The following is a 17,050-nucleotide window of genomic DNA, read 5'->3' as shown; positions in this document are numbered from 1 at the left end:
AGCATTTGACAAGGTACCGCATGGTAGGTTGTTACATAAGGTTAAATCTCATGGGATCCAAGGTGAGGTAGCCAATTGGATACAAAATTGGCTTGACGACAGAAGACAGAGGGTGGTTGTAGAGGGTTGTTTTTCAAACTGGATGCCTGTGTCCAGCGGTGTGCCTCAGGGATCGGTGCTGGGTCCGCTGTTATTTGTTATTTATATTAATGATTTGGATGAGAATTTAGGAGGCATGGTTAGTAAGTTTGCAGATGACACCAAGATTGGTGGCATTGTGGACAGTGAAGAAGGTTATCTAGGATTGCAACGGGATGTTGATAAATTGGGCCAGTGGGCCGATGAATGGCAGATGGAGTTTAATTTAGCTAAATGTGAGGTGATGCATTTTGGTAGATCGAATCAGGCCAGGACCTACTCCGTTAATGGTAGGGCGTTGGGGAGAGTTATAGAACAAAGAGATCTGGGAGTACAGATTCATAGCTCCTTGAAAGTGGAGTCACAGGTGGATAGGGTAGTGAAGAAGGCATTCAGCATGCTTGGTTTCATTGGTCAGAACATTGAATGCAGGAGTTGGGATGTCTTGTTGAAGTTGTACAGGGCATTGGTGAGGCCACACTTGGAGTACTGTGTACAGTTCTGGTCACCCTATTATAGAAAGGATATTATTAAACTAGAAAGAGTGCAGAAAAGATTTACTAGGATGCTACCGGGACTTGATGGTTTGACTTACAGGGAGAGGTTAGACAGACTGGGACTTTTTTCCCTGGAGAGCAGGAGGTTAAGGGGTGATCTTATCGAAGTCTATAAAATAATGAGGGGCATAGATAAGGTCGATAGTCAAAATCTTTTCCCAAAGGTAGGGGAGTCTATAACGAGGGGGCATAGATTTAAGGTGAGAGGGGAGAGATACAAAAGGGTCCAGAGGGGCAATTTTTTCACTCAAAGGGTGGTGAGTGTCTGGAACGAGCTGCCAGAGGCAGTAGTAGAGGCGGGTACAATTTTGTCTTTTAAAAAGCATTTGGACAGTTACATGGGTAAGATGGGTATGGAGGGATATGGGCCAAGTGCAGGCAATTGGGACTAGCTTAGTGGTATAAACTGGGCGACATGGACATGTTGGGCCGAAGGGCCTGTTTCCATGTTGTAACTTCTATGATTCTATGATTCTAGATTTGTTAAGCATGATTTCCCTTTCATAAATCCATGCTGACTTTGTCCAATCCCATTAATGCCTTCCAAGTGTTCTGTTATCATATCCTTCATAATAGACTCTAGCATTTTCCCCACTACTGATGTTAGGCTAACTGGTCTGTAATTCCCTGTTTTTTCTCTCCCTCCTTTTTTAAATAGAACTGCTAGATGAAAAAAGGCCACGTTCTATTTAGTTTGCCTTATACCATCCTGGTGGTCGCCTGATACAATGATAATAGAGTTGTTGACTAATCATAGCAATCAATCTCTATCAAATAGTCTACAACAGACCCAGACTCTAAGAAAACCCCGGTGGTGGAGAGCTTTGGGAACCATAGGTCCAAAGTCACCTTTTCCATCTCAAGTATACTATACTTACCACATCATGTCTCAAATTATCCATAAACTGTATCCCAAAACGTTGTTTGCTGAAAGAAATCCATCTAATTTGCATTTGAATGAGTGAACCTCTTCTGAGTGTTGCAACAACTTTGCATCCTGAAAATTATTGCCTTCCGACACTAACAGGAGTGTGGATGGCAAGACTGGCACAAAAATACTGCCAAGACAGATAAAAAGAATTTTAAAAACCTAGGAATAATTCACTACCCTCTGCAGTGAGACTCTTATAGCTTCACTGGTCCAAAGCTGAGCGTTATACAAGGGCCATAAATCACATCATTAACAGGGTCCTCTACAACATTAATTACCAGCCCTAAAGGTCAATTGAAAATTTCAAAACTAAGATTGATAGATTTATGTTAGGCAATGGTATGAAGGGTTACGGAACCAAGGCAGGTAGATGAAGTTAAGGTACAGATCAGTCATGATCTGACTGAATGGTGGAACAGGTTCAAGAGGCTAAATAGCCTATTCCTGTTCGCTGTTAGCATTGCCAAAGCCATCAAAAGTCCCTTCTCGCCGTGAGGCTCCCCATTGAACTTAATGGCGATTGTAAAATTGCTGGATTCATTTGTAATAATGTCGTAAATCCAGCAATTTTACAATCGCCATTAAGTTCAATGGGGAGCCTCACGGCGAGAAGGGACTTTTGATGGCTTTGGCAATGCTAACAGCGAACGTCCAGCAATTTGCGGAGAAACGCAACTCATGGCGTATCTCCCTTTTACCCCGCAAATTCCTGGATTTTTATACGAATTAATAATTGCGAGCGCCATTGATGCATCATTATAATGACGTGACTTCCCAGCAATTTTTGGCCCTCAGATGTTAACATACATTTTTCAAAAGAAGTCCAAAGAAGCTCACATATCTAGCACAATTTTGACAACCATTAGCTGCAGTTAGATACAATTTATGATTTTAAAGTTAAAGAGCTTCTTAATTTACATAATTTATAATAGGTGATTGAGCTGCAATGCATTTTAAATAAGAGGCTAGAAATTCCACAAGCCCATTCAGGGTAGCGGGGCCATGATGCTGCTTCGGGTCTTTCATGGTCCTGTGCCAAATCCCAAGAACAGGGTAATTTAAATATTCTGAAACCAGGATATTGCGTTGCCCTGAACAAAAGTTGCTGAGGATTACGATTGTAAAATAAAAAAGGTCAAAGCTTTTGTTTTTTTTCTCTAAATTAAGGTCAGTATTTGATACAGCCCTAGAAAAGCTGAACATACACAGCAGAGAAAAACTTACTTAAAATACTTTTATTTAAAAATAAATTACCAGTAATTTATCAGACAGACTAGACTGCTTGTTCTGCAAGGCAATTACTTTTCCGAAGCCACTCACTGTTCAAACAGGTGTCTCCCAACTTCAGCATCAACTGCACTGAGGGGGTCATCAAGCAAGTAGATATCAGCATCCTGATACACAGCTCTTTAGGAAAAGCAACAATGATTAAGTTGAGAATAGTAGAAAAATCACTATTGTCCTTCTTAGCATATATATAAACCAGAGCTGCTACAAATTCTTCACATCAGTCTTGAGATCAATTTAGTCAGCAACCCATTATTTTTTAATCCTTAAAATACTATAAATATTGCAATTAAAAAATCACCTTGTCCATTAAAATGATCTATTAGAGTTATACTATCTATCATATTAATTAAAATATCTAGTACTTTTTCTTATTTAATTCTCAAAAATGTATATTCACATATATATTTTATAAAGCTATGCACTTTTTTTTTGCAAGATGTATGCATCCAGGTTTCTTGGCATGCCTGTGCTTGCACTGGTTACAATGCGGATTGAGGTAACTTTTTTGGACTTGATTTCTGGAGATAGGTTGGACCTAGGGTTGTGGGGAGGGAGGCCCTGTATAGTAGTGATCATGTAAGTTGGGTTTGTTACTCTTCATGGTGGGTGCTGGCAGGAGTGGGTGCGGGGGCGAGCAATCCATCTAGATTGAGACTCCAAGTGATACTTTTGAGGATCTGTCTCCATACCTCTTACCATGCCTCCTCCAGTTCCTTGTTCTGTTTATGGCCATATAGGTGAATATTATGCACGGGGTGGAGATGTGTCTGTAGGATGCTATTGGGGAGTGGAGGAATAGTTCTGGAGGAGGGGTGTTGGTTTATGATGAAACCTGCAAAGTACTAGAGGGTTCTGGAGTTAGTGCCTTATCTGGCAATAGTGGTATTGATCCTGCTGGGAGAAGCTAAAGTTGTCAGCTCACTGGTTGAAGAGCATAATATGGTCCTTGTGGCAGAGCTGACCTAATTTGGTGATCTTTTTCTCAAGACAGGGTCAGGATCCACCTGAGATGAGTCCTCCTGGGAACTCCCCATTGTGCCAATTTCGAGAGCGCTGATAGACCCAATGAGATCTTCAGAGAAGCACAGACCTACTTCTAGGTTGAAAGGGTTCAGCGTCAATGGGCTGTTTCTGGGTCCCTATTAGTCTCTTCTATGGATGTATGAATGATAAGCTCTGCAGGTGGGTTGGTAAGAAGCCACTGATCTCCATTTTACTGGAAGGTTAAGGACCAGGCCATTTGGATCTGGGCTGCCAGTAGTAGTGTTTAAAGATTGGGAGGCCAGGTCCCCCAAACTTTTAGGGAGCTGAAGGTGCTTGGGATATATTTGTGGCCTCTTGTTTGCCCAGAAAAACTTGGGAGACGTGACTGTCGAGGTCGCAGAATTGTTGGGTTAACATCTTAATTGGCAGTATCTGAAATAGGAAATGGGGAGAATATTCATCTTAATTGTGTTTCACCCTACCCAGGGATGATATCAGCACATTACTCCATCTAGTTAGGTGGGCGTATATGCTGGAGGGGGCAGGGGGGGGGATTCCTGTGTATAGTGTGGCGAATTTCAGTATGACATGTGCACCAAGATATCTAAAGCCAGACCGTGGCCACCTAAAAGATTAGGACTCCTCTATTTGTGTGGGGACATCCTGTGAATGGGTCTCTGTTTCAGAACAGTTGCATTTGTAACTGGAGAGTCATCGAAATGCTTTGATGCTTTGAAACATGTTGGGAGCAAGGCTGTTTGGTTGGTGAGTTATCATAATAAGTAATAGCAAATGGGGAAATTTTATGTTCAATCCCTTTTGCCTGTACTCTGTGAATGCCCGAGTTCATTCTGACTTATGTGGCCAAAGATTCTATGGTCAAGAGAAAGGGAGAAAGTGGGACCGATTAGGGACAAAAAAGGAGATTTTCTTGTGGAAACAGAGGGCATGGCAGAGGCACTAAATGAATAATTCGCATCCGTCTTCACTAGAGAAGAGGATGCTGCCATTGTAGCAGTAAAGGAGGAGGTAGTAACAATATTGGTTAGGATAGAATAGGATAAAAATAGATAAAGAGGAGGTACTAAAAAGATTGGCAGTACTCAAAAAAGAAAAGTCACCCGGTCCAGATGGGATGCATCCTAGGTTACTGAGGGAAGTAAGGGTGGAAATTGCGGAGGCTCTGGCCACAATCTTCCAATCCTCCTTAGATATGGGGATGGTGCCGGAAGACTGGAGGATTGCAAATGTTACACCCCTGTTCAAAAAAGGGGAGGGGGATAAACCCGGCAATTACAGTCCAGTCAGCCTAACGTTGGTGGTGGGGAAACTTTGAGACACAATAATCCGGGACAAAATTAATTGACTCTTGAAAAAGTATGGGCTAATAAATGAAAGCGAGCATGGATTTGTTAAAAAGAAAATCATTTGACTAACTTGATTGAGTTCCTTGACGAAGTAACGGAGAGGGCTGATGAGGGTAGTGCAGTTGATGCTGAGTATATGGGCTTTCAAAAGGCATTTGATAGAGTACCACATAACAGACTTGTTAACAAAATTAAAGCCCATGGGATTAAAGGGGCAGTGGCAGTGTGGATACAAAATTGGCTAGGGGACAGAAAGCAGACAGTAGTGGTGAACGGTGGTTTTCCAGACTGGAGGGAAGTATACAGTGGTGTTCCCCAGGGGTCAGTATTAGGATCACTGCTCTTTTTGATATATATTAATGACCTGGACTTGGGTATGGAGGGTATAATTTCAAAGTTTGCAGAAGACACGAAACTCGGAAATGTAGTAAACAATGTGGAGGACTGTAACAAACTTCAGGAGGACATACATAGACTGAAGAAATGGGCAGACACATGGCAGATGAAATTTAATGCAGAGAAGTGTGAAGTGATACATTTTGGTAAGAAGAATGAGGAGAGGCAATATAAACTAAATGGTACACTTTTGAAAGGGGTGCAGGAACAGAGAGACCTGGGAGTGCACCTACACAAATCTTTGAAAGTGGCAGGACAAGTTGGGAAGGCTGCTAAAAATGCATATGGGATCCTGGACTTTATTAACAGAGGCATAGAGTACAAAAGCAAGGAAGTTATGCTAAACCTTTACAAAACATTGATTAAGCCTCAGCTGGAGTATTGTGTTCAATTCTGGGAACTACACTTTAGGAAGGATGTCAAGGTCTTAGAGAGGGTGCAGAAGAGATTTACTAGAATGGTGCCAGGGATGAGGGATTTCAGTTATGTGGAGAGACGGGAGAAGCTGGGGTTGTTCTCCTTAGGACAGAGAAGATTAAAGGGGAGATTTGAAAGAGGTGTTCAAAATCATGAATGGTTTTGACAGAGTAAATAAGGAGAAACTGTTCCCAGTGGCAGCAGGGTCAGTAACCAGAAGACACAGATTTAAGGTGATCAACAGAAGTGCCACAGGTGAGAGGAAGAAATATTCTTTTGTGCAGCGAGTTGTAATTATCTAGAATACACTGCCTGAAAAGGTGGTGGATGCAGATTCAATAGTAACTTTTAAAAGGGAATTGGATAAATACTTGAAGGGAAAAAATTTACAAGGCTATGGGGAAAGAGCTGGGGAATGGGACTAATTGGCTAGCTCTTTCAAAGAGGCACAGGCACAATGGACTGAATGGCCTCCTCCTGTGCTGTACCTACTATGATACATGAGACATCCCTATCTTGTCCCCCTTTGGAGTGAGAATGCAGGGAAGCGTGGCCATTGGTGTGCACTGTGGATGTGGGTGAGTATTGTATTTTAATGCACTTCCTGAATGTGTTGCCAAATTCTCGAATGTCACAGGGAAAGATTTCCACTCTATCCGATCAAATGTTTTTTCTTCATCCAGGGAGATAATCAGGGCAGATGTTTTGGAACTACCATAGTGGTGAACTACTTTGAATAGCAAACTGGTGTTGTTCCTCAAGAGGTGGCTCCATTATGAGCCTTATTTGGTCTATATGGACAAACTCAGGGACAACTGTGTCCAGTCTGGATCTCAGCCAATAGTTTATAGTCATTAATAGATTTTTCATCCAATATCAAAGCAGCTCTCGAACCAGCTACAATTTTTTTAATGTTTACCTGCACTTGGTAAATTAAACAATGTGGCGCTCTCTGCATCATTTTCTTCAAAGACATTCCCTAAATAAGTACTGAGTTATTGACACCTGTCAAAATCTGGTATAGTAGTAACCCCGTTTACCTAGCCAAATTCACTCGAGCTTTTTGTCCTCCACTGAGTGTGACTCCACGGTCTCCAATCTGGGTCAGGTCACCATCCTGAAGCAGCTCCAAATCCTATCAAACGCGCACAAAAAAAAAGGAAGCTTTTAACATTTTTTTTTAAAAAGGGTCTGAATTATCAATTTAAATTGGTTTCATTAACGAGACTTGATTTTACCAAAGGATTACTTCATACATTTAAAACTCCATGGGTTATATACTTAAGACGGATAATTTTGAGAGGCTCTGCATCCAGTGTGATGCTGAGCATAGGTTACAGATTTGGCCCTATGGTGTTATACTCATACTTCTGCTTAGTAAGGGCCCACAAAATTACCCCAAAGAAAAGTGCAGAGCTTAACAGAGGGTTATCAGAGACTATAGAAAGAGACTCAATTTGTAACTAAGAAAAAGTATGTTTATATAAACATTAACATAATTTGGACTGAAGATTATACATTAAGGAAGCACTCATGTCATTTTTTGGAAGATGTGCACGTCACGTAGGAATGGAGAACTCCCAGACAGCAGCCTCTTCAAAATGGCATTTTATTTTCTCCTCTCATTTCTTGGTATTGTAAGCCATGCACCATCGCCAACCAAGAGGTGCACTTCCTAGTTTCGACCAATAACGTTCTGTAACAACCTGTTAGGAGGTGCGAGAGTGGCCGAAAATAACTTATCTTTCATAATGGCAAAGCTTATGCTCAAAATCTATCCCTTGACATTAAGAATTCACAGCATATGGAGAAATTACAGATACAAAACTGTGTTCTACAACTTCGCAGCGCCCCTGCTGTCTAAGAACTCAGTAACTAACTTCAGGGGGTCAATTTTAGGATGGCCGAGTGAGTGTGTTCGTGGGCGGGTTCGTAAAATTGGGGAATCCCAGAGCGGGTCCGGAGCCTGGCTCCAACCCGCCCACTTCCGGGTTCCCCAATGACGTGAATCGGTGTGCGCGCTGCCCCCGCATGCGGGTCTCCCACCTGCAATTAAAGCCGGCGGGATGACAGTTTAGATAGTTAGGGAGGTGCTTAAGGTCGTTGACAGACCTCACTGGGAAGAGATTTTAGCAGGGATGTGATTTTGGACTCTCCTCAACGTGTTTCCCATGCTGTGGGAAACACTCCCTGTTGTTGCAGACGTGATTCAGTTAGCAGCCATTGGGAGATGCAGAGGATTCCTTGACAGTTGGGGGTAAACCCTCATTCATTGCAGCAGGGCACACTGTCACCTCAGACAAAGTTTTGCTTGCCACACTGTTGTCTCCACACTCAACATTATTACCTCACACCCTAAACACATTTACCTACGTTGCAGACCTCCTCACACTATCAGGATGGGGGGGGGGGGGGTCCATAGCTGCATTCATCACTCCATTGGAGGACGAGCAACATCACCAGCCTCTCCAGGCACGCCGTCCACCTCCGCCACGTGGAGCTACACAACACAGTGCTGCGCAACAGGCACCTGCACAAAGTAGTTGTGTAACTACACATACACCCACTGTAAGGTGACCCAATGGGTGGCATCAAGGGTGTTCATGGAGAACCTCATGAAAGGGTCTTATTGCATAAGCCAGTCAAGAATGGCCAAGACGTGGCAGTAGTGGTGACAATATAATATGTAATGTGAGTTGATCAGAAATCAAATATAAGTAAAAACCATGATAAACCCTCAAGCACCCTTGTGCTTTCCCTTCATGCTCACGACATGTTTGCCTTACGCTTCCTGCTACACATATGTGATGCATGCCCTGTGGCTGCAGCACAGGTAGTGGCAGGTGGGGTGAGGCTGACCGTGAAAGAGATGCATGAGAGGGTGAGTATGAGATAGAGCCATGAGATTGTATGAGGATTGGGTTGAGTGGTAGTGGTGGGATGAGTACTAGCGAGGTGAGTAAGTGCAGGTAAGATGAGGATGAGGGTTTAATGGGTGTGAGGAGTGATGTGATAGAGTAGTGTTGGCAGTGCAGAAGGAGATGTGGGGTGGGGGCGATGATGTGGCAGACGGAGTGTAGGGGAACGAGTAAGAGTACTCACTTTGGCTGACCTACTTAGTTCATTGAAGCGCCTCCTGCACTGTATGCAGGTGCTTGATACGTTAGTGATGCTGGTGACCTCCTCTGCCACCTCAAGCCAGGCCTTCGTGATGGCAGAGGCAGGCCACTTCCTCCCGTCCGCCGGGTGGAAGATCTCCCTCCTCCTCCTCACCCCATCCAGTAAGACCTGGAGTGAGGCACCATTAAACCTGGGAGCAGCCTTCCCCCTGGGCTGCTCCATGCTATAATTTTGCCTATTTTCTGCAGCATCAGTCAGTGGAGGACTGCCCCTTTAAATAGGGCTCCTCCAGCTGACAGCCTATGATGTGGGTGCGCAGTCCGCCCGCTGTGCAGTTTTCCAGCGCGAAACCCGGAAGCCAAGGTAAGTGGCTTCAATTTACTTACGATCGCGTGGAAAACCCACCGATTCGACCCCCCTGCTGCCAACCCGCCTCCCTCCTAATATCGGGCCCCAGTTCTTTGCCTCTTGATGATTTAATTGGACAGGTTCCAGAATGTTATTCAAAGAGCACTCATGAAAAATAGAACCAATGTGCTTTGCTGATTGATATATTATAGCATCAATTTATTGTATTATAGTTTTTGGGCCTGAAGCCTCATGCACAAGTTTTCCAACTGTTTCAGCATAGACTCATACCCTTGATTTCTGATTTGATTCTGAACCAATCAAGAAAGGGAAGCTGGAATTTTTTTTCTAAAATGTGATTGGTTCAGTGTTCCTATTGCAAAAAAAATGTATTTATTAGGGAGAAAAGTTCCAGCTTCCCTTAAAAGCTGAGCTCCCTGGATCCTGCTTTTACAGTTCTGCACAGCCACACAAGGAAAAACAAAGAGGGAAGTCATAATTTACTTCAGAAAACACCTTCCAACCTTCTGGCCAACACTACTTGCTGTGCTCTTCCCAGGATCACAACTGTCAACCTCCAACTTCTCGAATGCTCCCTTCCTCGCCCTCGCCTCATCATCCTGCCTCCACCTCCTTCCTGGGTATCTGCTCCTCAGCCTGTGAGCAATGCCGTGGGAAATGTACTCGAGTAATAGGTACAAATATTTTTATTAGCTGGAGTCTTAAATCTATTTATATAAGTTGATTAAAATATATTATTAGTTTTTTATATCATGCACTGTTTCAGTTACAAAGTTGTCTGGGAAAATTGATAGTGCAATGAACAACACCTGGACAGAACCACATGAGCCCTCTTTAAAATTCTAGTGCTTTACTCTGTAGCACAATGTAGGCACGGCACCATTCCTCAAGTGCAGCAGAACGAGTACATAGAGCACAAATTCCTCACTTGGGAAACTTTTATAGCAAAATCTAGATGTATAAAATAAAAAAATGTGTACCTTTGAACAATGGCAATCAAAGCCACAAATCAAACCACTGATTCACATAGTGATCAAGGGATGTACTCCAGTGAACAACTCCAAGAAAACAAATCATCCTATATTCAGCACTTGCAGATTAGAACAACTAATAATGAAATATTTGGGAGGCCAGGCTATACTCCCAGGTCATCGCAGCTTGATGCACTAATGTTTATAAATCAAAACGTGGAGTTCCAACATTTATCTGAGTCAGTGAAAGAACGGAGACAGTTTGGTTTGTAAAGGCCGCTCGGAAAAAGGCAAGAATTTTTTTTTGAAAACTTCTTTAGACTTTTGTGGGGCCAAGCATGAATGCAAAAATCATATGGCCTCTGTCCACCTCACCCCCAACTGCCCCCCCCCCAGGATAAAATTTCTAGCTTGACTCTATGTCCAAACTGCCGGAATTTGTCTCCCCCACCCCCACGATTTGCGAGCTGCCTGTGAACGCTGGTACAGTGCTTGAAGTTACTGTAAATGAGGCATGGCTCTCAGAATGGCTCAGTCCTCTCGGCAGGGACTTTGGGCAGGCTGCACATTCGCACCACCGGCTGCTAGCCTGAAGGATGCTCAAACTTAAAATCAGCCCCATTGTGTGAGTGCCCTAAAAATACATTTTATTTATATTTATCTTCAAAGCGAGGCATCCAATTTAATTCACCTAGCACTTTTAGGAGAACAATTTGTTCTGATAAAAACATAACTTTCCAAGGTAGATCTCTAGCTCTGGTATAGTACAAGTTAAATGGGCGGCATTGTACTTTTAATTTTATTGGCTCTGCTCCTTTTCATTTCTGTGCCCATGCGGTACTTCCAAGTCAAACGATTGCAGAAGCAGAGGCACCTGTTCTGCCCCGAGGCCAGTCCAACAGCTATGGACATGGCCTATGGTTCCTAGCCCATTGCCGCAAATGCTGAGACTGGCCTGAGAAATTTCCATTTCTTTCTTGTGGAAAGTACTTCTCCTCCACATTAAGACTAAGATCAGGGAATCACCACATAGCCTGCATTATCGCAAAGCCTAACATACAGCATCAAATGTTTAAGGATTCTCAACCTTTTCAAAACTGACTGAATTCAATAGTGGAAAAGGCAATTTGTAAGAGACTCCCTGTTCAAATAAATAGTGCAGCAAAAAGATTTAACAGCCTCAGATCTCTAACATTCAAAGATGCATCTAACATCAACCCTTTTCATCTAACTTTGAGCCATGTTACTAGATGTTACCTTGGATATCCGTCAAATCACAGTAGGCCATGTTACTAAATCTGTTATTCTAGACAATTCATAAATCACAGGATGGTTACTCTGCATTTCACCCATAAAGAAGGAACTGCAAACCTAAATCCCACTGCCTTGTAATGAGCTACAGGGAAAACACGTCCCTCGAGTTTTCAAAATTTTAATGGTGGAGCCAAGCAAGAACTCCAAAATCAGCTTGTATTGTAAATTCACTGATAGTTGTACAAAAGGTGAGGATGGATATTGAACCTCAGCCAGAAAAGTTATATACTAGTTTGTTGCAAATACTGGATTTATATCTTGACAAATTATACTGGTTTAAATTTGCAAAGGACATACAGGGAGGGAGAAAGACTACAGGTGACAACAGACCTTGTCAGTTTAACATCAATTGAGGGGATGTTACTGGAATCTATCAGAGATAGAGTGACTAAGCACTTGGACAAGTATCAGTTGATCAAAGAGAGTCAGCATGGATTTGTGACAGGTAGGTCATGTCTGACCAATCCAGTTGAATTTTTTGAGAAGATCATTAGCATGGTTGATAGGGGAGTGTCTACAGTATGTTGTCTATATGGATTTTCAGAAGGCATTTGATAAGGTTCTGCACAAGATATTATTAGCAAAAACGAGAGCGCGTGGAATTGGAGGTAACCTCGTGACATGGGTCGGTAATTGGTTGGGACGTAGGAGACAGGAAGTAGGGATAAAAGGTACATTCTCTGGTTGGTCAGATATGACAAGTGATGCTTCCCAGGGCTCTATTCTGGGACCTCCATTTTTCACGATACATATTAGTGCCTTGGATGAAGCATGGCGAGTTATACATTCACGTTTGCAGATGACACTAAGTTAAGAGGAATAGTAAGTTGTGTGAATGGGAGGAGCAAGTTGCAAAGGGACATAGTCGGACCACGTGAGTGCGCAAAACCGTGGCAGATGGAGTTCAATATGGGGAAGTGCGAGGTAATCCACTTCAGATCGGAGAAAGACAAATGAAAATATTTTCTTAATGGTGAGAGACTTGGACCTGTGGAGGAGAAAAGGGATTTAGGTGTACGTGTACACAAATCATTAAAAGCTAGTGTACAGGTACAAAAAGTAATCAAAAAAAAGCTAATGGAATATTGGCCTTTATCTCAAAAGGATTAGAATTCAAAAGTGAGGTCGTGATACACAGTTGTACAGGGCCTTGGTCAGACCTCATCTGGAGTACTATATTCAATTTTGGGCACCGAACCTCAGGAAGGATAATATTGGCCTTGGAAGGGGTACAGTGCAGATTCACTAGAATTATACTAGGGCTTAAAGGGTTAAATTCTGAGGACATTGTGCATGGTTAGATGGTTAAGGGGTGATCTAATCAAGGAATTCGATAAGGTAGATACAGAGAAACTATTTCCTTTGGTGGGAGAATCCAGAACAAGCGGGCAGTGTTAATATTAGAGCTGGGCCATTTAAGAGTCAAATCAGGAAGCATTTTTTTTACACAAAGGATGGTGGAAATCTGGAACTCACTCCCCAAAATGCCGTGGATGCTGGGTCAATTGAAAATTTCAAGATTTACATCAATAGATTTTTGTTAGGTAAGGTTTTCAAGGAATATGGAACAATGCAGGTAAATGGAGTGGAGGTACATATCAGCCATAATCTAACTGAATTGTGGAACAGGCTCGAGAGGTTGAATGGCCTATTCCTGTTCCTATGTTCAAGGCTGTGTCTTCAAAATGTAGCATATTTCATCAGTTTAAAGGAGAAGATAATTGTAGGTGGAAGTATTTTCAAAGTAAAGCACTCCTGCTTAATCTCTGCAGTGGTCAATATTTTAAAACCATGCTTTTTCTTAGTCAGGTTGCTACCATTTCAGAAGTGCACAATCCACTAAATCATACTATTGGGCATAGTCAAGGGGCACCGGGCTGAAAGAATAGAATTCAGCAGTGTTTATGGCCTGCAGTATAGTAAAATGGCATTTAAAAACATTTTTTTATTCATTCATGGGACGTGGGCGTTGCTGGCAAGGCCAGCATTTATTGCCCATCACTAATTGCCCTTGAGGTGTGGTGGTGAGCAGCCTTCTTGAATCGCTGCAGTCCATGTGGTGAAGGTTCTCCCACAGCACTGTTACTTAGGGAGTTCCAGGATTTTGACCCAGCGATGATGAAGGAATGGTGATATATTTCCAAGTCAGGATGGTGTGTGACTTGAAGGGGAACATGCAGGTGGTGGTGTTCCCATGCGCCTGCTGCCCTTGTCCTTCTAGGTGGTAGAGATCGTGAGTTTGGGAGTGCTGTTGAAGAAGCCTTGGCGAGTTGCTGCAGTGCATCCTGTGGATGGTACACTCTGCAGCTATGGTGCACCGGTGGTGGAGGGAGTGAACGTTTAAGGTGGTGGATGGGGTGCCAATCAAGCGGGCTGCTTTGTCCTGGATGGTGTCGAGTTTCTTGAGTGCTGTTGGAGCTGCACTCATCCAGGCAAGTGGCGAGTATTCCATCACACTCCTGACTTGTGCCTTGTAGATGGTGAAAAGGCTTTGGGGAGTCAGGAGGTGAGTCACTCGCCACAAAATACCCAGCCTCTGACCTGCTCTTGTAGCCACAGTATTTATGTGGCTGGTCCAGTTAAGTTTCTGGTCAATGGTGACCCCCAGAACATTGATGGTGGGGGATTCGGCAATGGTAATGCCATTGAAAGTCACGGGGAGTTGGTTAGACTCTCTCTTGTTGGAGATGGTCATTGCCAGGCACATGTGTGACGCGAATATTACTTGCCACTTATCAGCCCAAACCTGGATGTTGTCCAGGTCTTGTTGCATGCTGGCAAGTATTGCTTCATTATCAGAGGAGTTACGAATAGAACTGAACACTATACAATCATCAGCGAACATCCCCATTTCTGACCTTATGTTGGAGGTCATTACTTTCCAAATTATGTACTGCTAGAGGTTCGCTATTGACGAACTTGGATTTTGCATCCCATGATAAGGGCATACTTTCAATATAGACACTAGACCAGGCTTTTAAAATGCTCACTGGTTATGAAGTTGGGAAGGAGAATGTACTAAAATATAATACTTTTTCTGGGTGATGATAGTTCTGTGTGCCTATTCATTCAATTTTCCCTATAGTTTCTTCCTTATCCTTCTTCTCCTAAAAGCAGTAACTCATGCTGGGATATGATTCCACATGCCCCTTGGTACCTCAAAGTGGCCAGTCTTAATTTGCAAAATTGAACAATGAATGCTAGTCAGCTATAAGACCATAAAAACTAGCACAGCCAAAGTTCAATTCTATTCTTGCATGTTGTCCATACATGCATAAGAGTATACATTTCCAAATAAGTCTTGATTACTACCAAGCCCCACTCCAGGACTTGAGCGCATAATCTAGGAAGGCTCTTCAGTACAGTTCTGAGGGAGTGCTGCACTGTGGTAGATGCCGTCTTTCGGATGAGACGTAAAACCAATCTGTATGTTCTGGTGGATGTAACGAGTATCATAGCACCTTTTTGAAGAAAAGCAGAGACTTTCCAGTTGTCTTGGCCAACATTCATCCCTCAAATATCGTCACAAACTAACTGGTCATTTATGTTTGTGGGATCTTGTTTGATTGTTTGGTTGCCACATTTTCCTACTAAACAATTCAAAAGTAACTTATTGGTATGAAGCACTTTGGAGTGTCCCGAAGATATGAAAGTCACTATATTAATGCAAGTTGTTTCTCTTTCTCTTCTTTAGAGGCATTTTGAACTTATTTGTGACACTATTAATCCAGCAATAACAAAGAGAAAGTGTCTCTGTCGGTACTGCACAGAAAGACTAAAAACTGTAAACGCTATGATTGGATATGAAGAAAGAACTTGAAGTTATATAGCACTTTACTACATATTTAGGACATCCCAAATCACTTTACAATCAATGAAGTATTTTTTGAAGAGCAGCCACTGTTATGTAGGGCAATACAGCATCCAATTTACGTGCAGGACGATCCCATTAAGAGCGATGACAAGTTAATGCTTAAGGGAGGAATGTTGGCAAGACAGTAGGAGGGCCTACTCTTCCATGAATAGTGCAATGGATTCTTTTACGTTCATCTGAGCAGACAAAAAGATTTAACGTCTCATCAAAAAGATGGTATCTCCAAAAATGCAGCATGCACTCACTACTACAATGAAGTGTCAACCTACATCATGGCCATAGAGAGGCTTTGAATCCATAATCTTCTGATTTCGAGGAGAGGACACTACTAACTGAGCCAAGGTGACACCAATAGAGGTGTTGATTCTGTCAATGAAGAACAAAAAAATTGTTCAAGAGTCAATACAAGTTTGATTTACAATTTAACAATTTCTTATGCAGCATTCTATCTGTAGAATGTATGCATTCCAGTTACTTTGTTAAAAAGAAAACTAAAATAAGCTTACCTTTAGTATAATGGCAGGGAGAGGTACTATGAAGTAGTGCCACATGACAGGTACAATAACCACTGGCAGCCAGAGTGTGCAACTCAATTTTTGTACTCAATTGTGTTAGTTGTGTAGCATGGCAAGCTTTATTTGTGGGACTGACATTACAGAAAGTTTTGTAGCAGTTATTAGGCAGGAGTTGGTCACAGCTGGAACCCCCTGTTTGACTGTGCCAGCACAGAGGCATTTGATTCTTTTTTTAAACTTGCAAGAAGGTAGTTCCAGTCAGGTTGTTATCTTGTGTGCCGAGAATAAATTCTGCACGTATTCAGTGAGAGATTACAAGTTTATCTGCCACTTGTTACTATTGCCCACATATACTGAACAAATAATATTTATTCAAAAAAAGTGAAAGAAAGAAGCTTTAAAAATAAATCGAATGTTTAATCTAATGAGGATTAATACTCCTCAGATGTGAGAGCTGCCAGTCACCCCCCCCTCCAGTAGCTACCATCTTGAAAATCCCCTTTGTGGAAAGGAAAGTAAGCGGATTTCATTTTAAGAAAGAGGCTTTCCATATATTGGTGTTTGGTCAGCTCTTGTATGATATTAAAAATGTATGCATTTTAAGTGGATTGCAAACAAACATTGGGAAAGCAGAAACAGATTTTTAAAAATGCCATTTAAGGGGAACAATGGGATTTAGGCAGAGGGAAAAAAAAGAAAAATTGCACTGTTGAGAGTGCTTTGAAAAGAAGGAAGCAATGGGCTGGAGTCGAAAGAAACAAAAAACTGTGGTGAAAGTTTAGGCTTGATAAGGAAGAATGCCAGGAT

General features: G+C 42.3%; 1 protein-coding gene across 3 annotated transcripts in view; it reads right to left on the bottom strand.

Annotated features, from left to right (window-relative positions):
* abcc4 (ATP binding cassette subfamily C member 4 (PEL blood group)) overlaps positions 1–17,050 on the bottom strand; it is a 376,726-nt gene that overhangs the window by 184,499 nt on the left and 175,177 nt on the right. For all 3 annotated transcript variants that reach the window (XM_067986483.1, XM_067986484.1, XM_067986485.1), the window contains 2 exons: positions 7,121–7,215; positions 2,947–3,033 (listed from right to left, as the gene is read on the bottom strand). In XM_067986483.1, coding sequence (XP_067842584.1) covers positions 2,947–3,033; positions 7,121–7,215 — 182 coding nt within the window. The remainder of the gene's footprint in view (positions 1–2,946; positions 3,034–7,120; positions 7,216–17,050) is intronic.

The sequence above is a fragment of the Heptranchias perlo genome, chromosome 6 (assembly GCF_035084215.1).
Source record: "Heptranchias perlo isolate sHepPer1 chromosome 6, sHepPer1.hap1, whole genome shotgun sequence".
NCBI classification, from domain to species: Eukaryota; Metazoa; Chordata; class Chondrichthyes; order Hexanchiformes; family Hexanchidae; genus Heptranchias; species Heptranchias perlo.
The sequence above is the reverse complement of the archived record's forward strand: the minus strand, read 5'-3'. Positions and strand labels throughout refer to the sequence as shown.